This window comes from Anomaloglossus baeobatrachus, chromosome 1 (assembly GCF_048569485.1).
Source record: "Anomaloglossus baeobatrachus isolate aAnoBae1 chromosome 1, aAnoBae1.hap1, whole genome shotgun sequence".
Lineage (NCBI taxonomy): Eukaryota > Metazoa > Chordata > Amphibia > Anura > Aromobatidae > Anomaloglossus > Anomaloglossus baeobatrachus.
Genome location: NC_134353.1, coordinates 760,707,835 through 760,731,777, shown reverse-complemented (window position 1 = coordinate 760,731,777; position 23,943 = coordinate 760,707,835). Strand labels below are relative to the sequence as shown.

Below are 23,943 nucleotides of genomic sequence, written 5' to 3'. Positions count from 1 at the left end.
GTTGAAAGAAGAAATAATTGCAATTATATTCTTATTAAAAGGGTTATCTGGCCATTTAAATTTTCCTTTAAAAATGGCGTAGAATGCTGTCTATATGTCATAAAGTATGCTCCCATTACCGATCCTCCGCTGCCCCCGGTCTGATGCTTCTGGTGGTCTCTGTACTTCCTGCTCTGTCACAACACAGATAGATGAGCACGCCAGCCAATCACTAGCCACGGTGGTAACTCAGTCGAGTTAACTCATCAGCAATGCAGACAGTGATTGGCTGGAACAATCACATTTTTAAAAAGAACCAAGACTGGCAAGGAATATAAGGAACCATTAGAACCTCAACTGTGGGGAATTGTGACAATAAAAATTATTTAACACAAATAACATAGGGCATTTGGGTAACAATATTTGATGAAAAAGCGCAAAAGACATCCTACCGCAACAAGGTGTACCCAGTTGGAATGGTCTTGTATCTAGTATTAAAGTGAACCTGTCACGTGGAAAAATGCTCTTAACCTGCAGATCTGTAGGTTAGTAGCATTCTGAACCTGCCCGGCGCCTGTACATTAAACCCCGCTGCTGGGAGGAAATTAACTTTAATCCTCCTGGCAGCATTCCGGTTTCTGTCTTGGGGGCGGTGCCGCTACAGGTTCAGTCACCACTCAGTTCAAAGAGAGTGGAGCCACACCCACCGCACTGACTAACAGTTCTCCAGCAGTAGAACCATCTGTCAGTAAGGCATAGTTACAGTCGCTTCTCTACATACACAGAGTAGTGACTGAACATGCGCCAGTGCCGCTCCAATGACTAAAACTAGAACACTGCCCGGAGGATTAAAGTTCTTTTCCTCTCAGCAGCGAGGTTTCATGTACAGGTGCCATGCAGGTTTAGAAAGCTATTAACTTGCACATTAACCCCATATATGCAGGTTTACAGCATTTTTCCACATGACAGGTTCCCTTTAAAACCTTACTTGTCAGTGGCATCAATGTAAATAAGTGCCGAGAGGGACAAGACCCAACTGCAGCCACCTGTCGTGGGAAGCTATATAGATAAAATGCCTAGCTCAGAGAGAGAGAAACCACTATTTGTACAAAAAAAATATAGAAAAACTAAAAAAATGAGGCGGCGCATAAGATGGTAAATGTGTGTGTTACCCCCTGGAGCAGGCGAACTGCTCGGATCCGGGCTTTGCTGTGGCTCGAGGGTCCCCGGACCTTGAGCTCAGCGGCCTCTCGATTTTAAAAAGGGGGGCAAGTTATTTATAAGGGATAGTTTGAGACGCCACCCGTGGTTCGCGGTAAGGGGAGTACCGCCACTGCTGGTGGGAGTACCCTGGGGAGATGGAATGGGGCAGCCAAATGTTGATCCCTCCACGGGTAGGAGAGGTCCCGGGACTCTGGAGGAAGGTGGTGGATAGTTTTGTGCAGGATATGTGGGCAGGCAGGACGCAGGGAGGGCAGTGTACTCACTCAGGCTGTGAAGATGTTAGTACAGTCATTAAGCAGACTCTGACACAGGAGTAAACCAAGTCTCTGGGTACCACTGCCGCTTTGGGGAGCCCGTCCGGGTGTCCGTCCCCACTGGTATTGCTTAGTGGTCCGGAGCCTGCCTCCTTGCACAAGTGTAGAAGTTCCTAATTGACCCGTCGGCCTGAAGCTGTCACGGTCCCGCTCCTTATATTTATATACTGGAGCTGTGCTCTCAATGGTTGACACTTGGGATTTCAGTGGGTTGCATAAGCTGGAAAACCATATCCCCCTCCTTTTGTTGATGCCTTCGATCTCTGAGTGCTTGGGGAAAGTTCATAAAGAGACTATCCTTCACAGGTTAATTATCAGGTTGGGTGAAGCTACGTCCCGATCTAGGGTCCTGTACCCCCCCGTGCTCGGACCGGTCCGGTTACTGGACTTTCTGGTGCCGACCTGTTCTCCAAAACTAAGTCAGTACACCCTTTCCAATGCCCTACGACCAGGTCTCCGACTCCTCTGGTCCCAGACCACCGTCTGTGACCCAACCAAGGTCACACATGGAGCTACAACTCCCTCAGCTCCTCACTCTTTGAGGGCTACTCTAGAACTGACTAAATCCCTCCCACCAGTCTGCCTGACCCCTAGGCGGGTGGCCCTTTTCCAGCTAGACAACCCACTGGTGTGTCTGACAGGGTGTGGTGTGAGGTGTCGTTAGGATTTGAGTGCCGATGGGAGCAATACCAGTGTGTAGAACCCAGAACCATGGAGGGTGGGTTCTGCACTTAGGCCTGCGACACACTCACGTGAAAATCACGCACGTGCCGAGAGACACGTATTTCCCCTGCGTGTTGCGTGCAGGTAAGTACATGTCTTTGGTACATGCGGGCCACGTGTGTTCTCCGCATGCTATCCGTGATAACATACGGAGAACAGGTTATTTACATACTCACGTGGTCCTTCCTGCTGTCAGTGGTGCTGATCTTTGGTCTTCAGCCCTGCCGTCTCCCCGCTGCTGCTGGCCGCAATGAAGTGAATATTAAATGAGAATAATGAGCGGCGGTTGGCAGAAAGTGGCAGCAGCGGCAGAGACAGGAGGGCTGGAGAAGGTGAGTTAAGGTTTTTTTTGTTTTTTCTCTGACACGTGTGTTTTCTCCGGCGCGTGTCACACGGGACCGCATCCACACTACATCTGTGTGGTATGGGTGCGGGCCCTGTGACACCCGTGCTGACGGAGAAAACGTGGACATGTCAGCGTGTAGAAAAACGCACACACGTACAAACGCACACGGACACACGTTCCATGTGGTTTTACATGTGTGTGCTTGCTACAATAGGGTAGCATTGCAGAACGTGTCTCCGTGCTGCCGATACGTGCAAAAAATGGCAAACACGTACCGGCGGCACGGATGTGTGTCGCAGGCCTAAGAGAAAGGAGAGTGCAGTCCACTGTGACACCCTGATAGTTAGGGGCGTCACATGTGTAATAGTAAGAGCACATTTCCACTGTGGCCATTTCACACACAAAACCTAGGACGACTCTTACGCTTTTTGATACAATAAGGTTAACCAAGTGCCCTATGTTATTACCATGTACTAATACCATTTATTTACTTATAGGGCATATGGTCATTTTGTGTTTTTTTTAACTTGGATTTTCTCTGAAGCCTCAGTGTATACGTGCTCTTACTATTGCATGTATTCCAACTTATGCTCCTACTTATTTATTTATTTTTTTATTATATCATTTTATAAAATTGTATGTTTTTTTTTTTACAAAATAAGGGATCAATCTCTTTGTGATACAGTTTCTCTTTGAACAATAATCATTGTCATTAATAGTCGATTGTATTACTGTATATGCTGCCGGTAACGGCTTGTGCTCCGGCACATGTACATGACAAGCAGGCAACAATATTTTGTTTACTTGGATCTCTTTGTAAAGAACTTCTGTTTAGAAAACTTCTTTGTAACTGATGATTAAAAGGCTCCTGATCTCTCCGAGCAATTAGTACAGATTTCACAAGTCCCATTGAACTATGTATAATGTAAAACTAATGAGAACTTCAAAGACACTGAGAGTCCAGGTTATCACTAGTAGTAAATGAGGTATTATTAACTCCTCATATCTTTTTTTGCGCCTCGCATACTGTGATTTGCCCATAGTGTTTAGATCAGGTTTCTGAGTTGCATTTACTGCATATAGTGATGAGATTTTTTTTAAAGGAAATCTGTCAGCAAGTTTTTGCTATGTAATCTGAAAGCAGCATGATATACAGACAGAGAGCTTTATTTTGGTGATTTATATGTTGTCATTTTGATACAATTACTTGTACACATCAAAAGTTCTCTGAAGCTCTGTATAGCCCTGCCCACATCACTGATTGTCAGCTTTTTGTAAACACTGTGCATAGTAGGGAGCTGCTAATCAGTGGTGGGGCAGGGTAAGGCCCCCTTCACACGTCAGTGAAAAACACACATTTTTCACTGACGTGATAAAGATGCATATGTCTCCCCGTGGGTCGTGATATTGTCACACATGTTCTCCGTGTGCTATCCGTGATAGTACACGGAGAATAGGCGCTTATGTTCACCTGTCCATGCTGCTGCTGTCCGGGGTGCTTAAGTCTCCCGAAAAGCTGTGTCCGACCGCTGCCGTCTCCCCGCTGCTGTTACTTTCGGGTTGTGGTGCAGTGAATATCCATGAGCATAATTAACCGGCCTGAAAGAAGAGACAGCAGCGGCTGAAGACAGCATTGCTGGAGATAGATGAGTTTAAACAGCTGTTTATTTTAAATGTACCTGTTTTTCTGGTATGTGTTACATAGATCACATCACTGTATGGGCCGTAGGACATCAGTGATGCCGGAGAAAAACGGACATGTCTCCGCGCAGAACACATGGGCATGTGTGTGTACCACACAGAAACATGGTCAGCAAAAAATCACTGATGTGTGCGCAGACCCATTGATTTTAATGGGTCTGCACATGCCCGTGATTCTATTTCGTATAAAAACTGCAACATATGTACCAGAATCACTGACGTGTGAAGGGGGCCTTAGACCGAGCAGGAGGACTAGTCTTTGGGTTCGGTTCCACTTGCATTTTGCACTCACGAGTACAATCCGATAAAACATTGTATTGCACTCGCACCAGTGCAAAACTATGGGTCAGTGTTCATCTGCGATTGATATCTCATGCTATAGCGGCATGTGGAATGAATCGCAGCATGCTGCATTTGGCAGCGAGTCTCAGCTCACACCCCCCCATACAAGTCTATCGGAGTCTGTGAAACATCGCACTGCACTCGCATGTAATCCGAGTACAGTGCGATATACATAGAGACAGGCAAGGGAGGAGATGTGGAGAAAGCGCTCCCTCTCTCTTCTCTGCAGCTGTGATACGATCGCATGACCCTCAGCTTACACCCGCAGAAGAGGGTCATTAGCATATTGTTTCCGATGCTCTCGCATAGAAAGCTATACGCTAGTGGAATCGTACCCTTTTAGTGCTAAACATTGATTTTATTGAAACAACAACAGGCAGCCCAGTAAGTGATACATTGTTGGAATCAGGGTCTCTTCTGCTTTATCATGCTGTTATTACATTACATAGAAAAAACTTGCTGACAGATTCCTATCAAGTTTCCATAAGAAATTGTATTTATACACGGACACCTATTGTATTCACAAATACATAATTACATATGTTTAGGGCACCATTTCTCTTTGAATCATATTTTTAAATCTCTGTAAAATATCAGGTAATTGTCTTTACTCCACTTTTGTTAGCAAGATAAGAATGCAGATACAAGGGCATTACACATCAGCGTAACTCATGATCTCACATTGTGGGGATTCTGGGCATTTGTATCTAATGTACATATGTGTTTTTGTTTCAGCTTGTGCAAGGGACGAACACTGTACTCAGTGGTACGGGATGCAAAAATTGTCTTAGATGTCAACAAAACTAGGCAGATAGCACAAGAAATTGTGAAGGTAAGTAAGCAGTTCATTTTCATTGTCTCTGTTAGGCAATTTCTGATGTTTTTGGCATTTTTAGAGCAAAAATAATATTAAAAAAGCAGTACAGTTAAAAGTAAGCAGTGCACAACAACAAATTGTCATTTTGTTATTATTATGTACTGTTCTTCAGATCCAGATTATTCATTTATGTGCGCACACCTTTGTGATGGCGGGGAACAGTAACCATTAGGCCTCGTTCACACAATCGGTTTTCATCAGTTCACTCTATCAGATTTTATTCTGTGTTTGATCGGTGTGTTTGTTTTTACCATCAGTGTTTTTATTTTATGGCGGAAGAAAAAATGTCAGAGGTCCCCTTCCCATTACAATGTTAAAAAAGAACAGCACACAGCTGGTATCTACATGCAGTCTGTGATGTTCACAAACCCATAGACTTGGATGGGTGAGCTTGAGCTATGACTCAGATAACAAATAGACATGTCTCCGTGTCTTATGAACAGCACCATGTACTATAATGAGTACGTGTTCAAAATACATGAAAAATGGACTTCTGGATCAGGCCTACAACAGCACGGAAGTCACAAATACAGGGTGATTCCCTCGCTACTTTACCCTGAAAACTTGCTGTAACTTCTAAAAGAGACGATCTATCATACTGAAATTTAGACTGTATGTACCACCCTGAGAGGGGCCCGGCCGCTTCCTCCGCTTGCTCGGACCACTACCACTCACTGTCACTGTACAAACTAATCTGCTTGAACTTCCTGCTCCAGGACAGTAGTCTCCTCGGTGGGCGTGTCTTTCCACCTGACTCCGCCCACCTGGTGTGCTCTACTAGCCCTGAGGGAGGCATAGGGTCTCCCTTTCGGGTGACATGTGTGTGACCTCACAGGGGGCGGGGGTGTGTGTGTACGTGGCTGATGTAATTACCTGTGACCCCTGGGGTCCAGGGCGTCACATACTCCCTTGGTTTAATGCAGACCGTCCGCGGGCTGCCCGACCAACTCCGGTTTATTTTTCTTTCTCAAACTGTAAAACGGGAAAAACGGGAAAACACTACAATTATAATAACATTAATACACACTATGGTTACTGAAGGTCTTCCCTTAAGGGAGGCATTTTACTTTAACGTTTCAAACTTTATTAAACGGGAACGGGTCCATGTCCTTCCGCCTTCCGCACCCAAGCAACCTTGCCCTGATGCTGCCCCTAAGAACTGGGCAGCACCCCTTTTCCCCAGTCCGGAAACATGGCAGGTCACCCAGGCGGGAACGGGTACAGTGCAGCGCACCCGGCAGTTGTCAAAGGGCTCCCCGGAGGATGGTCACCGGTCCCGGTACTGACCAGACCCCAGCCTGCTCTGCTGTGGGTCCTTCCTCCAATCTGCCTCTCCGGAGGCCAAGGGAACGGGAAGGCATGATAAAGGGGGCAGTATAGGGCAATATTTACAAGCCCAAAAGTTTTTGGGTGGCCGGCAAGTCCACGGCCTTGTCCATGAGCAGTCACTCACGCAACAGGGGTTTTCAACAACACACAAGTCCCAACGAGGACGGGTACTTTTTAGCTACTCAGATTTCCACCTTACTCAGTGGGAGGTTCCTCTTCCTCAACCTCCGATGCGGATTCACCCTCCGCCTCAAACATCTCCAGAACGCAACAGGCCCGATGGGAAAGGACCATCCGGTATCCATTCCCCCCGCATCGCGGGATGTACGTGGCCGTCGGAGCACTGCCATCCGGGAGACTTTCGCCGGCCTCCTATGACCCTAAGACCAGCTCGGTGTCGGGACCGGAGTCGCTGCTATCAGTTCCCACTCGGCTGGGCCTTATCTCCCTTTGGGCCGGGCGGGCTGCCGGGGCTATTTCTCTCTCCACAGCCAGCGGGCTGCCAGCAGCTGCAGTAATTTCTGGGCCGGTTTCTCTTCCAGCCACCCCGACCTCCGGGCCTTCCTGACTCAGCACTTTGGGTCCTGCTACCATGGCAGGAGGCAGCGGGCCAGGTCGACCAGCCGCGAAACTTCCCACGGGTGACAGCGGAGACCGTATATGGGCTAAGGGCAGACCTGGCCTCTCAGCCGCAGCGGCCGGCCCCGGAGGGGCACAGAAGCGTGGGTCACTCACCAGCTCCTCCACTCGGCCTCCATTTCATACACCCGGGCGGTCGCAGCCAGCGCCTCTACCTCTGCGGTCCACCGCTCCATCAAGAGGCGTATCTGGCTCTGGTGGCGCTGGCAAATCTCCGCCGTCCTGACCCTCATCCATGCCACGATTCCGGGTGCGGGCTCTGGATCCTCGGGCTGCTCGGATGGGGCGGACATGTTACTTCTGCGCCGGCGGGGTCCAGGAACAGAGCGGATGCAGGGCCCTGGAGTCCCTGCCTTTTTATCTTCTCGGTCACATCAGGCAGCCTTCTCGCCCACGGTGTGGGGGGTTGGTGGTCGTGTAACGGGTCGTGACGCCACCCACGGGTCGTGGTGACGGGAGACACACCACCGCTGCGGCTGAAGTGATGATGGGCTCCTCCGGGATCGGTGTTGCGGCCGCAGCCGAGATGTTAGCCCCTCCGTGGGTAGGGGCGGTGTGTCCCAGGGCCCAGTGGGGGACTGTAAGGGTTATTTGATGCTGTTGTCGGGGTGCAGGGCGCCGTGCCGCGGTGTAGTGTGTCGTGCCCGGATGGCACTGGTGTACTCGCAATTAATTCACACTGAGTCACTGGTAAACCAAAGTTCGGGTCTTGTCGGTTCCCGCGGCCGGCTGCTGATGTCCCCCCTGCGGGGTTGATGGTGGCCCCTTTTCCCGTGCACCTCTAGATGTTGTGTTTCGGCCCCCCCCTGCCTGAGCAGTGGTAGCCCGCTCCCCGGCTTTGAGCTGCCGGAGGAGCCCTCGGTTGCCCGCAGGCGCTGGCCCGTCGGGTGTTTGGCCCTTGGTGGTGGCGCTCACCCGGTCTCGGTGGGCTTTTGCCTTCTTTCGGGACTTTGGTTGTGGATGAACCCCTGAGGTCCGGCCAGCAATCAGTCAATTTGCCTATACTCAGTGGCTTCTAAGCTAGGACGGGGTCTGAGTACCCTCCTTTTGGTGCTCCGGTACACGTTTGACTCCCCGGTTCAGGACCGGCGGGCTCCAACCCAGGCCCGGTCCGTACGGTTCCGCCGGTTGCTGTACCGGTACACCTGCAGATGGCCACCACTGTCTGTCTGCCTGCCTGATGTTATCCAAGGGGCCCAGGCTCCTACCTGAGTCCCTGACAGCTGCTCCACTACCACTCACTGTCACTGTACAAACTAATCTGCTTGAACTTCCTGCCCCAGGACAATAGTCTCCTCGGTGGGCGTGTCTTTTCGCCTGACTCCGCCCACCTGGTGTGCTCTACTAGCCTTGAGGGAGGCAACAGGTCTCCCTTTCGGGTGACATGTGTGTGACCTCACAGGGGGTGGGGGTATGTGTGTATGTGGCTGATGTAATTACCTGTGACCCCTGGGGTCCAGGGCATCACACTGTACATACTTTAGTTAATGAGAAACTAATGTTTTAAATCAGGTGTTGAACATGTTCATCATTTACATCCAAGCACGCCGGCACGCGGCGTTCCATATTGATGTATGTGTTCCACAGGTCATCTGGGGTCATAGTCTGAATTTCTCTCTGTATGTTCTCTTGGAGAGCCTGTAGTGTTTGTGGCTTTTTTGGAGATACCAGAAGTCGCTGTTTCACTTCTTGAATTGTTTTTAGAAATCCTCCATCATGCCTATCCAGTATATCTCCTGTACAATCCAGGTTAAGTCCGCTTTAGGCCTCTGCCACACTTCCGCAAAAAACACGTACGCGTCTCGTGTTCCATTTTTCGGGTCCGTGTTCCATTTTTTATGTCCGTTTCGCCGGTATGTTTGACATCCGTGTGATGGCGTATGCTCGCCGTGTGTGCGTGTGGAATGTCCGTGTATGCGTGAGATACGTACTTGTCATGTCCGTGTGCTGTCCGTTTAAAATGATGCGTTTTTCAGTAAAAATGACTTAGAAAAATCATCATCATGAGATACTGGTGTGTCTAATTTGATCTAATTGAACTGCAGGATTGGTAACATGTGTAGGTGTTTTTTCGATTAAAAACGCACACGGACGGTACGTGTAGCACACAGACATGCTACGTGTCACGTACATGCATGCACGGATCCATTGACTTTAGCGGGTATGTGCCTGCATGCTGCCGGAGAAAAACGGACATGTTGTGCATGAGGAAAAACGCACACACGTACAAACGACATGGACACATGTTCCATGTGGTTTTACGTGTGTGTGCCTGTTACCATAGGGTAACATTGGTGTATGTGTCACCGTGCCGCCGGTACATGCAAAACGTACCAAACACGTACCGGCGGCACGGATGTGTGTTGCAGGCCTTACACACTGCGACATCGCTAGCGATCGCACCCGCCGCCGTTGTTTGTGCGTCACGGGCAAATCGCTGCAATACAAAGACAGAAAGAGTAATGAAACTAGTGAAAAAGGATCAAGAGCAGATAAAAGGCTACCAAAGTATGTACAGTCCAAATTTCACTGCGGTCGACCTTCTCTATAAGAAGTTACAGCACTTTTTCCGGGTAAAGTATTGTGTGAATCACCAAGTATATTCAGCACGCGCTCAAATCATATACAGTTGACAGCAGAAGTTTACATACACTATATAAAAAGACATATTTGCATGTTTTTCTCACTATCTGACATGAAATCAGAATAAACCTTTCCCGTTTTAAGACAATTAGGAACCAAAATTATTTTTATTTACCAAATGCCAGAATAATGAGAGAGAATGTTTAAGGCATTTTTATTACTTTCTGCAAAGTCAAAAGTTTACATACGCTAAGAGTACTGTGCCTTTAAACAATATAGGACAGCCCATATGATGATATCATGTCTTTGGAAGTTTGTGATTGGTTTATTGGCAACATCTGAGTTAATTAGAGACACACCTGGGAAGTATTTTAATGCACACCTGAAACACACTGCTGCTTTGTGTAGCATCATGGGAAAGTCAAAAGAAATCAGCCAAGATCTCAGGAAGAGAATTGTGGATTTTCACAAGTTTGGTTCACCCTTGTGTGCAATTGTCAGATTCCTGAAGGTGCTCGTTCATCTTTCCAAACAATCATATGCAAGTACAAAAATATGGCAATGTCCAGCCATCATACCACTCAGGAAGAAGACGTGTTCTGTGTACCAGAGATGAATAAGGTTTGGTCAGACATGTGCATATCAACCCAAGAACAAAAGCAAAAAACCTTGTAAAAATGCTGGTGGAAGCTGGTAACATTGTGTTATTATCCACAGTTAAATTAGTACTGTATTAGGCTATGTTCGCACGTACCTGCTGAATATTCTGCAGCGATGTGACAGCACATGTGTGCTTCAATTCGCTGCAGAAACACTGCATAATGGATGCAATGTTTCAGCAGAATAACTGCCAAATTCATGCACTCGGGATGCTGCCCCCACCATAAACAGAATGGGAGCAGCATCCAAAGCGCACAAATTAATTGACATGCTGCTTTTTTGTACGCACGGATTTGGGTCAAAATTTTGACATCCAAATCGCTGTGTTCAAAAAAGCATTGTGCGCACATGTCATGCACAATCTACATAGATGGTGCAGGGATCGTAGGACGCATGCATTTACGCTGCAGTACAATACGCAGAGTAAATGCATCCAATTACGCAACGCGTGCACGAGCTCTTAATATGGGCTGAAAGGCCACTCTGCCAGGATGAAGCCATTACCCCAAAAGAAAAATAAAAAAGCCAGATTAATGTTTGTAAATGCACACAGGAACAAAGACCTTAATTTTTGGAGACATGTCCTGTTGTCTGACAAAACTAAAATTGAACTGTTTGGCCATAATGATCATCGTTACGTTTGGAGTAAAAGAGAGAAGCTTTGAAGCCTAAGAACATCATCCCAACTGTGAAACACGGGGGTAGCAGTATGATGTTGTGGGGTTATTTTTCTGCAGGAGGGACTGGTGCACTTCACAAAATAGATGGCATCAGGAGGAAAGAAGATTATGTGGCAATACTGAGGCACCATCTCAAGACATCAGCCAGGAACTTAAAACTTGGGAGGAAAAGGGTCTTCCAAGTGGACAATGACCTGAAGCATACTGTTAAACTGGTTACAAAGTGGCTTTTTATATGGTGTGTGTAAATTCCTGGTGTCAACTGTAGATTCTTGACAGTTCTTGTCAAATGTACTACTGAGAACTGAAGTTAGAGGTTTCCATTGTCGAAGCACGAATGTAAACTAATTAAAAACTAAAAAATAAACAGCTCAGTTGCATTTGACTTCAGGGATAAATAATAGTAATGACAGCAGTAATACTCGTAGTCAGAACTCTTTCCTACACTTTTCTGGCACCTCTAAAAAGATGTAAGCCTACAGTAAGTGAATAATAGAACAGTGAGCACACAGCTGGATAGTTCCTCACCCAGATCTGCCCGCTTGATTCTTTCTGAAGCCAGGAGTCAGAAGTGGAGCAACAAAAAAGTAAAGAACAGTTAGGTCTTGTGCCTACAGGGCGTTTTTCCAGCGTTTTTTCTAGCGTTTTTCATTGCTTTTTTAATCAATAAAAGCAAGGAAAAAGCATCCCAGCAAAGTCTATGAGAATCGGGACTTGCTGTGCCCACGTTGCTTCTTTTTCAGTTGCTTTTTTTCTTGCTGAAAAAAGAAGCAACATGTCAATTGGTTTAGCGTTTTTTCCTGCTTTTTCCTCCAATTGACTTTAATGGACTCTTGAAAAAAGCAGGAAAAAATGCATGTGTAATGCCCACGGTGCTTTATATTTTATGCGTTTGGGTGTTTTTAGAGAGAAAAGAAAGCTATGGCTATGTAGATTCCTTCATAGAAGAAAGCCACATAGCCAGTGTAGGCAGCTGTTTCCTTATCTCAGTGTTTACTACTACACCTTTCTGCAGGGAACCTCGCTGACATCACAAGGTAAAGAGTTCATCCCAGTGGGGGATCTCCAGGAAACCCCCTTGGTAATCCTCCTGCGTGAATTGTATTCACCTCCTGACATCCCTGGACTTCCTGCAGAGAGGTGTTGCGGTAATACACCACAAGAATACTGAGTGCCTGGTGCACAGCAGGGAACCCCCGCTGACATCAAGGTGAAGCCCGAAAAACCCCAGTGATCCTCTTTCATGAACTGTGTTACCCTTGTGCTGTACAACAGCCATTCAGTATTCTTGCGGTGTTTTACTGCAACACCTCTCTGTAGAGAAGTCCGGGGAAGACACAAGGGGAATACAGTTCATGCAGGAGGATCACCAGGGTTTCCTGGAGATCTGCTGCTGGGATGAATTCTTCACCTTACTCACCTCTCTGCAGACTCCCGGGCTGTGTTCGATCGGCTCTAGGACCCGCCGGTATGCAGCTGATGTTGTCACCTGACAGCATCAGCTGATCGTTTATGTCCAGGGGTGAAAAGCCAGCCGGCTTTTTAACAATCAGATGATGAATCAGCTAATCTTTTCTGGACATAAATGATCAGATGATGCTGTCAGGTGACGGCATCAGCTGCTTACCGGTGGGTCCTGGAGCCGATGGGACGTGACCCAGGAGTCTGAGAAGGCTTTTAAACAATCAGCTGATGTGTCATCTGATTCAGGTCCTTGAACCTGTGTCAGGTTCAAGGACCTGAATCCAATATCATCTGATTGGAAGGCAAGCCGATCAGATGATGTGTCATCATCTGATCAGTTTGCCTTCCGATCAGATGATATTGGATCCGGACTGGACATCGCGGGACCCTCGACCAAGGACTATAGCGGAAGGGGGGTTCTTTAGTTCAATGAAGATGGAGTCACTAATTGTGTTGTGTTTTATTTCTAATAAAAATATTTTTCTCTGTGTTGCGTTTTTTTTTATCTTGACTAGAAATTCATGGTAGCCATGTCTAATATTTGTACCCAGCCGGGAACCAAAAATATAGGGAAGCCCTTTTTTTTAATTATTTCATGAATTTAATAAAATTATTAAAATAAAAAAAAACAAAACGTGGGCTACGCCCAATTTATGTGTCCAGCCAGGTACGACTAGGCAGCTGGGGACTGGAATCTGCAGTACAGGGTGGCCCAAGATTTCTGCCCCCCCCGCTGCGAATTGCAGTCCGCAGCCACCTCAGAAAATGGTGCGTTCATAGAGGCGCCATCTTTTGGCACTGTATCCAACTCTTCCAGTGGCCCTGGTATCGGTTTGATCGCTGGGTAATAATGAGGTTAGGGCCAGCTGTGTATTATCAGCTGGCCCTAAGCCCAAAATTCATAGTGTCACAACAATATTAAACATAGCCACCATTTCTAGTAAACATAAAAAAAACACAACACAGAGAAAAATATTTTCATTAGAAATCAAACAACACAATTCATGACTCCATCTTTATTGAACTAAAGAACCCCCCGCTCCGCTGTAGTCCTAGGTCGAGGGTCCCGTGATGTCCAATCCGGATCCAATATCATCTGATCGGAAAGCAAACTGATCAGATGATGACACATCATCTGGTCGGTTTGCCTTCCGATCAGATGATATTGGATTCAGGTCTTTGAACCTGACACAGGTTCAAGGACCTTAATCAGATGACACATCAGCTGATTGTTTAAAAGCCTTCGCAGACTCTCGGGTCATGTCCCATGGGCTCGAGGACCCGCCGGTAAGCAGCTGATGCTGTCACCTGACAGCGCCATCTAATCGTTTACGTCCAGCGAAGATCAGCTGATTCATCATCTGATTGTTAAAAAGTCGGCAGGCTTTTCACCGCTGGACATAAACGATCAGATGATGCTGTCAGGTGACAGCATCAGCTGCTTACCGGCGGGTCCTGGAGCCCATGGGACATGACCCGGGAGGCTGCAGAGAGATGAGTAAAGTGAAGAGTTCATCCCAACACCAGATCTCCAGGAAACCCTGGTGATCCTCCTGCATGAATTGTATTCACCTTGTGACATCCCTGGACTTGCTGCAGAGAGGTGTCGCGGTAAAACACTGCAAGAATACTGAATGGCTGTTGCACGGCACAAGGTGAACACAGTTCATGAAAGAGGATCACCGAGGTTTTTCAGGCTTCACCTTGATGTCAGCGGGGGTTCCCTGCTGTGCACCAGGCATTCAGTATTCTTGTGGTGTATTACCGCGACACCTCTCTGCAGGAAGTCCGGGGATGTCAGGAGGTGAATACAATTCATGCAGGCAGATTACCAAGGGGGTTTCCTGGAGATCCCGCACTGACATTAAAGCTGGTGTCACACTAAACGACAGCGACAACGACGTCGCTGTTACGTCACCATTTTCGGTGACGTAACAGCGACCTTGTAAGTCGCTGTTATGATCGCTGCTTAGCTGTCAAACACAGCAGAAGCAGCGATCATAAGGTCGCTGTGCTACATGTGCAGAGAGCAGGGAGCCGCGCTTAGCGCTGGCTCCTTGCTCTCCTGCAGCACACATCGGGTTAATTAACCCGATGTGTGCTGCATCTACATGTCACAGTTCAGAGAGCAGGGAGCCGCGCTTAGCGCTGGCTCCTTGCTCTCCTTGCTACAGTATGCATTGGGTTAATTACCCGATGCATACTGCAGCCACATGTCACAGTGCAGGAGCCGGCGCTTGCAGCAAGAGCGGAGGCTGGTAACCAGCGTAAACATCGGGTAACCAGGGAAAGGTCTTCCCTTGGTTACCCGATGTTTACGCTGGTTACAGCTTACCGCAGCTGCCAGTGCCGGCTCCTGATCGCTTCATTTCGTCGCTCTCTCGCTGTCACACACAGCGATGTGTGTGTCACAGCGGGAGAGTGACGACCAAAAAATGAAGCTGGACATTCAGCAACGACCGGCGACCTCACAGCAGGGGCCAGGTCGTTGCTGGATGTCACACACAGCGACAGCGACGGGACGTCGCTGCAACGTCACAGAAAATGGTGACGTAGCAGCGACGTCGTTGTCGTCGTCGTTATGTGTGACACCAGCTGAACTCTTTACCTTGTGATGTCAGCGAGGTTCCCTGCAGAGAGGTGTCACGGTAAACACTGGGAGATAAGGAAACAGCTGCTGACACTGGCTATGTGGCTGTCTTCTATGAAGGAATCTACATAGCCATAGCTTTCTTTTCTCCCTAAAAACGCCCAAACGTATAAAATATATAGCAGCGTGGGCATTACACATGCATTTTTTCCTACTTTTTTTCAAGAGTCCATTGAAGTCAATTGGGGAAAAAAGCAGGAAAAAACGCTAAAACAATTGACATGTTGCTTCTTTTTTCAGCAAGAAAAAAAGCAACTGAAAAAGAAGCAACGTGGGCACAGCAAGTCCCGATTCTCATAGACTTTGCTGGGATGCTTTTTCCTTGCTTTTATTGATTAAAAAAAGCAATGAAAAACGCTAGAAAAAACACTGGAAAAACGCCCTGGCCTTAAGCATTCCTTGATTCTATTTCTTGTATAGTTACTTTAAATATTATAAATTACAATACTGATTTATAATATTGACTAATCTTGCATATTTCCTATGAGTTTCACAGTACAGTAGCCATGAACAACATTGCTGACTGTGAAGGATTACTAAAATAGTGAAGACTTGTGTTATAATAAAAATGTGTATTTGATTAGCTGCTCATATTTACATCGCATGTTATCTGATAGATGAAAGGATAACTAATGTTGCTGCCGTTGTTGATTAGCGGCTGTTATGTAATAGTCAGAAAAATAGCAATTCTGGAAAAAAAACAGAGAAAAGATTATTACTCATTTTTTCCATGTGTAACACCATATTGTTGCTGAAGATGGAAACAAGATAAATCACAGAGCAAGATAAACATTTTGATGCATAGTTCATAATTTATTCTGCTTTTCAAGAAGGTAATTGCTTTGTGCTGCTAAAAATGTTTAGATCGGAGAACTCTTGCAGTGTAAGCAAGATTGTGCCACCAAGTATGGTACAGCGAAACAACTGACAATGATAGATCTAAATCATTTCTCCACAAAATGTTATGCAGCACACATCAAAAGCCAGAAAAATTACAAGACTTCATTTTCTGCTCCGCTGAGCATGTAGAGGTGAAAAGATCACAATCCATTGTATGGGTAGGTGTGTTTTTCATGTAATTAATCTCGTCACTATTGGCCTTTGTATAATAGAAGATTATTCTTAATCACCAGTAGAAAAATTGGATGATCTGCTATAATAAACTTGTTTTTGTAATATTGCTGCGCTTATAGTTTGTTTATTAATTGTATCCTCATTCGTCTATATATTACTAGACTTTGGTTACTTTTAGCTTGTTTACAGTCATATTATGTGACTAGATATTTTTTTTTTATCTCCTGCAGATTTAGTTTAGTTTTCTGTCTACGTGTAGCGCCGAGGGACTCTGACTTACTCACTGCCCTGGCGAGGTTTTGTCCTTCTGCGAACTACCCGGGTCGACCATGTGAGCTGCTGTCTTCTCCTCTTCCCGGGACCTGTGCACACTGCACAGGTTCCCTTGGAACACATCTAGTAAACGTGCACATGCCCCCTCTTAAATGGGCGGCACGCAATTTACATTAAATGCCTCTCAGTCTATGACTGAGAGGCACTAAGTATTTAAGTAACCCTCCCATTAGCGGAGGTGCCTGCGTAACTCCTATAGTTAGTCAGTCTCCAGTCTGATAGCTAGTTGTTAGGTTCCTGTGCTCCTGTCCTGTTTTCCCTGTGTCAGTTACCTGTACCTGTCTTCCCATACCTATTTATCACTGCTGTGCTCACCATATCTGTCTGTACCCCCCTGCCTGTCTGCCTCAGCCATCCCGCTTGTATCTGCCGATACCGGTGTCTGTACCTGAGTCCGTCAACTGTCCTAGGGGTCAGCTGTCACAGTCTGCTACCCTCTCACTGCCAGCACTGTACCAGGAGATAATGCAGATGCGGGAACAGCACAAACAAATTCTGTCATTTTTGCAGATCGTCAACACCTGTCAAAATGACCTGTGTCCGGTTGGCTTTTCGGCATCTATCCAGCCTGTAGTTCTGGCACCAGCAGAATCCTGGCCTTGTTTATCTGCTTTACCTTGTTTTGAAAACAATCCAAAGCAATGCCGAGGGTTCATCAATTAGTGCTACTTGCACTTTGAACTTTTGCTACATCAGTAGCCTTCAGAGCGAGCCAAACTTTAATTTCTGATGTCGTAGCTCGACAGGGAGGCCTTGTGGTACAGGCTTAATTAAGCCATTCCCACTAAAGGTTAAGTCCGCATCCCACCTGTGGTCCAGTGGATCTACTAACGCGCTCGATGCTCTTACACCGGCTGCTAGTTTTACACTACGCCCTATATTTTAATGTCTTGCTGGAGAGGAATAGCTTGCTACTGCCCCCTCTACCATGGTACCCAACTCTCATGACCCCACAACTTTCCTCCTGGAAAACCTCTGTTGTGTGGCTGCAGTTATGTGGATAATGTACATCTTTATATTTTCTACCTTGAAGTTATGTTTGAGGGCTCCAATTTAAGGATCATCATTGCAGATTGAAGCTAATTAGAGCATCGCCAAATATATCCTTTCTGGGTGTGACTTTAAGGATTAAATGGAACTCCACAGCTAATTATCAATCTCGGCTTAGGCTACAAACAGTCCACTCACCCAGGAAGTCCCAACAGCACATGCACAACATCATCCCTGGTACAAGAACACACAATATAACCGGTACCAAAAGCCACAACTTATACAGCGATGCTTAGGATTCTATGGAAGAACTTACTCTGACACTGATAGTACTTTTTATACTCACACCAAGGTTCTGGTGATTGAGCAGAAATCATCACAAGAAGGAAAACTTCACAGTCCTTAAACTGGTATGCAGCATTTTAATTAGTACCAATTTAATTGGTATTATTTAACACTTACTTTTTTTATACACTCGGGGTGCTTCTTGCATGGTTCCTTACTTGAAGGAGGGGGTAAACTATAGAAAGTATCTCCCTGTTGCAGTCAATGAGAGCACGCACTGTCTCACATTTTGAGCTGTAGTTGCTTTTCACCAAGTCGTCAGTCAATCGTGCTAATGTGATGCTATTTGTTGGGATTTCATTATCCTTCTAGACATTGTGTAACCACTGAATTCCTTACAAACAGCATTTCAGACTCATCAATGTCCATGGCTCATGGATTTTATCCTCTTAGGGCGTTCTATCTTCAGGACCCTCACTGCACATACACTCTTCATAGGCCCCATACAAAGTTCTATCTATGCAGTTCAATCCCACCGTCAAAGGTTACTCAACTATCACAGGTCTTTAATAGTATTGCTATGATCATATTGGCCACAGAGACCTTTTGGTCTCCGACCAGATACATGCTAAGGATTGAGTGCAACCCCTGAACCCACTATGGTTATGCAGTTAACAAAAAGCAAAATTCCTAAAATGTCAATCTATTAGATATGCATTAACGGACAAATAACCAAAAACAAAAACACTCCCCTTAAAAGTTACCAGACAGTAAGAGCAGATTAGGGAAAAAGGAAGGTAGGTATACAGGGCTGCCGGACTGGATCAATCTAATACTTCAATTGCGCTGCTACTGCCCCTAATAAACCGCCCTACCTGCCTGTGGAAGTCAGCACCCTAATAAGCGCAAATGGTGCCCCCACTCACCGTAGACTAACCCTAAAGGTCCCTAAACTGTCCCTCGCTCACCATGTGAGTACCAAACCACCACTAACCACATGTACAAAAAACATCTTAAAGGGGAGATGGCTATCAATCAGCCTGACATCAGCAGTCAGTCCCAGTCAAAATAGCAGAGCGGAAGCCGCAGAATTGCCAGCAGTCTGTGACAGCTCTGTATGAGCAGAGATTTTAGCCAGGAAAAGCAGACCGGTAGTTAGCCACCACCATCTTTTTAGTTCTTAGGCACATAAGAAAAAAAAACCCCTTTTAACTAAAACAGAAATATTGACATCATTGAGACAATGGTTACATAGTTACATAGTTATTTAGGTTGAAAAAAGACCTAGGTCCATCTAGTTCAACCTTCCTCCACCAGTTTCACATTTGGTCACTAAGTCATTTATAACCAACAATGTTTTGTGTACTGAGGAAATCATCCAGCCCTTTTTTAAAAGCTGTTATAGTATCTGCCATTACTACCTCTTGTGGTAGGGTATTCCACAGTCTGACTGCTCTATCTGTAAAGAACCCTTTCCTATTTAGCTGTCGGAATCGCTTTTTTTCCACTCGCAGTGAGTGCCCCCTGGTCCTTAGTATTGTCTTTGGAAGAAATAAGTCATGTCCCAGTCCTTTATATTGACCACACATGTATTTATACATATAAATGAGATCTCCTCTGAGACGTCTTTTTTCTAAGCTAAACATATCTAACTTTTTCAACCTGTCATTATATGGGAGGCCTTCCATTCCTTGTAGTAGTCTAGTTGCCTGCCTTTGAAATGACTCTAACTTCTGAATGTCCTTTTTAAAATGTGGAGCCCGAAACTGGATCCCATATTCCAGATGTGGCCTTACATGTGATTTATAGAGGGGTAACAATACGTTGGGATCACGGGATCTAATCTCTCTTTTTATACACCCTAGAATCTTGTTTGCTTTTGCAGCTGCTGCTTGACATTGAGTGCTGCTGCTCAGCTTATTTGTAATGAGAATACCCAAGTCCTTCTCCTGTTCTGTAGTCCCGAGTTTACTTCCATTTAATGTATATGCAGTTATAGGATTACTCTGTCCTAGGTGCATTACTTTACATTTATCAACATTAAATCTCATTTGCCAAGTATCTGCCCATTCTGACATCTTATCCAGATCTTTTTGGTTCATTAGCTGGACACTGTGGTTGGACATTGTACCGTGGGTGCAGTGGCTAAACATTATAAGCTTACATAGGCATATCGATAAACTTTATTAAAATACAGCAGCCTAAATCTGGCTTTACACGCTACGATATCGTTAATGAATTATCGTCAGGGTCACGTTGTTTGTGAAGCACATCCGGCGTCATTAACGATATTGCAGTGTGTGACACTTATGAGCGACCTTAAACGATCGCAAAAGCGGTCAAAATCATTTGCCGCGAAGAGGTCGTCCTGAAACAAAAAATCGTTTTCTGCTTATTAGTGATGTTGTTCCTCGTTCCTGCGGCAGCACACATCGGTGTGTGTCACACCGCAGTAGCAACGAACATCTCCTTACTTGTCTCCACCGGCAATGCGGAAGGAAGGAGGTGGGTGGAATGTTACGTCCCGCTCATCTCTGCCCCTCCGCTTCTATTGGACGCCTGCCATGTGACGTCGCTGTGACGCCGCATGCACCGGCCCCTTAGAAAGGAGGCGGTTCACCGGCCAGAGCGACGTCATAGGGCAGGTAAGTCCGTGTGATGGGGGTAAGCGAGGTTGTGCGGCACGGGCAGCGATTTGCACGTGTCGCACAACCGACGGGGGTGGGTATGATCGCTTGCGATCTTGCTAGCGAGATCGCAGCGTGTAAAGTCCGCTTAAGTTTGTAAGGGGGCAATTATGGCTATGTGGAGATAACCGCCTTTAACATAATATCTAGATTTTTTCATTTTCTGCTGTTATGAAATTTAAATATTTCAGTTGGAACATTCCTGGAAATGATCTCGCAAAGGTTTCCGCACTATATATCTACACTGGCAAGCAGTTTGTCAGTTTCCTGCAGTCAGCTGCACAATGATTTAGAGCGCATTAATGTCATGTAACTTCTAGTAAGAACACAATAGCTATTTTTCTAGTCTTCAAAGAAGTCTTAGATTATGATTCTCTTTGCTGGGAAACATGAAAATGAAGCAACAATATGTATCTAAGGCAAAGAACAGTCTTGGAAAAAGGAATTTTAAATTTCCGTCTTTGCCCTGTCAAGCTAATACATCTCTGTCATGGAGCAATAAGTATTTTATAGTTTTTGTGAAATGCTTTTACGTAATAATGAGGAATACTGGACTAGCTTGTATACTAAAATGGCCATTTTGCATTCGACATTTGCCTTGAAACTATACTAGGTACAAGAATTTTTCCAATTGATAAAATAAAAAGAAAAAAATAAAAACTTAGTTTTTAGATTTTAGAATAGGAAACTGCAAATCATTCAGAACTTTTTAGGCATTCTACAAACTTACATATAACAAAATCTAGACTAATCTTATAACAGTCACTGGCGCCCTCTGCTTCCTTTTACATCATTCATGCAACAGATGCATTTTGGACATGAATTACGCTAGTCTGTACCAAAAACAGGACAGATAAAAAGAAATTCCAAACACAGGTGTGAACATACTTTTATAAAAACAGACATGTCTATAGAGCAGAACAGTCCTCTTTAATTTTAACTTAAAGAGGTTATTCACTACATTTACATTGATCGCCTATCCATAGGATTGGTCATCAATGTCTGATTGGCCGGAGTCCGGAGTCCGACACCCCGCACCCCGACACCCCGCACCCCACTTATCGGCTGTTTTCAGTTCCAGTGGCAGCAGCAGGCAGTTGGAAATGCTCAGTTCCGAAGCTGCTCTGTTTTCTGATAACAACCACAGCTGGGTACTGCACATACACCTTCTATTGATTTGAATGGGAGGCAGATGTACAGTATCTGGCTGTGGCTCCGGGACTAAGCATTTCTGTCTCTGATATTGTGTCTTTTTAAGTAGTTTTTGTCACGGATGTGACATGGTTGACAGACAACCCTGTGATGTCCAGTTGCAAAAGGTCGCTGCATTTGTCTGTGCAAACTGCTCCTTAATATTCCAGTCTTTCCAATGTGGTGTGAATGGAGTTTTGTGTGTCTTCTCTGTTAGGCTTTACTTTCTTCCCTTTAGGACCCTGCGGAGATCTTTTCCTTTTAGCTGCTATTCATTATGCCTCTGTGTTTTTATGTACCTGCATTTTCCCTTTGGTATTTTGCTGGTGATAGAGTTAAGTTTCTATTCTGTCCTGACAGCTTTGCATCACTTTAAATGTTTAATTGGAAGGACCCTGAATAATCTTGAGAGCAGGGAATATCTGATCTCTGTTCCTGCCCAGACCTATTTTTTATTATATGAAGATTTTCAGAACAGCAGTTTCTAGTTTGCTGAATACAAGTGACTTTTATTTTTCCTTTGCCATAACTATATTCATTATTGACTATAAGTATAATACCAAAATTAAAAAAGTAAGAAACTGTTATGTATCTGCCTACTTAAAGAGGGCACCATTAATGATCTCGGCAGTAGGTATTCTTTTTCCAGGTCCCAAAGGCTCCCTGCTGTTCACTTTTACCCCCATATTGTTATTTAACCTTTGCTGCATGGGTCTCTGGGTTGTGTCCATAGAATAGCTGCTGACCAGTGGAGTGAGTTAAGGGAATTAGTTTGAACAAGACAGTTCAGAACTAGAGAGGCGAGGAAAATGGCTAACTCATATCCATAGGTTTTGTCATGGCTAGCTGAATTCAAGTCAAGTGGGTCAAGAAGGACAAATGGGAAATAAAACCCGTGTCAGAAAACAAAGGGTCAATCCTTAAATAAACCCACCAGAGCAGTAATATGATACTACAACTGGCAAATGACATGGTGAATGGTGGACATGTAAATAGGGTTCTGTGCACAACCATTGGCCACCAAACTTGTCACTGGTCTGCTGACCATCCCTAGTCATTGGCCAGTGGCCACCTCACAGAACCTGTATTAATATAGTTTCATTAATATCCATGGCAGCTCAACACAGGCATGTATGGGAAGTAACTCCCCCAACAGAAGAGGTAAGATGGAGTATGGTGGACAGCGAGCACACCGACAACCTCTAAACCCAACACTGACTGCTCTGCCTTCAGCGCCGCCTAAGAAGATAGATTGGTGGCAACTGACAGCAGTAATAGCCAGCGCAAGACTTCAAGAACAAGTGGCATATTACAAGGAAGTGACAAAAATGGTTGCAAAGCCCAGGATAAAGAATAGAGATTAATGATAGTAATGTGACTACAGTAATGTAAAAGTACACAATTTGTGGTATGCAGCTGATTTGCACAAAGGCGTAATATTAAGCTTCTGATCACACCATGTATTATGCACCATTTATAATAGCAATGTCTGAATATGTAGCAAAGAAAACTTTGTGACCCTGTGGGTGCGACAGCTGCCTCTGCACTTCCTAGCTTCAACCCTAAACCTATACCGTAGCTTTACATTGTTTTATAATTAGTTGAATTTAACAACATCATTGTGAATTTGTAAGTTTTTTCTTCAAAAAAAACTAGAAGCAATTAATAAATTACATTTTTTTTTTGTTTTTATTTTAGGGAATGGGATATCTTCATGCCAAGGGCATTCTACATAAAGACCTCAAATCAAAAAATGTTTTCTATGACAATGGAAAAGTAGTGATTACTGACTTTGGCCTTTTCAGTATATCAGGTGTGCTGCAGGCTGGCAGGTATGATATAATGTCGTTCATTAATATTGTATATGACCTA

General features: G+C 45.3%; 1 protein-coding gene across 2 annotated transcripts in view; it reads left to right on the top strand.

Annotated features, from left to right (window-relative positions):
• The window catches only part of KSR2 (kinase suppressor of ras 2), a 724,223-nt gene that overhangs the window by 618,570 nt on the left and 81,710 nt on the right, over positions 1–23,943 (top strand). For both annotated transcript variants that reach the window (XM_075324106.1, XM_075324115.1), the window contains exons 15-16: positions 5,365–5,461; positions 23,770–23,903. In XM_075324106.1, coding sequence (XP_075180221.1) covers positions 5,365–5,461; positions 23,770–23,903 — 231 coding nt within the window. The remainder of the gene's footprint in view (positions 1–5,364; positions 5,462–23,769; positions 23,904–23,943) is intronic.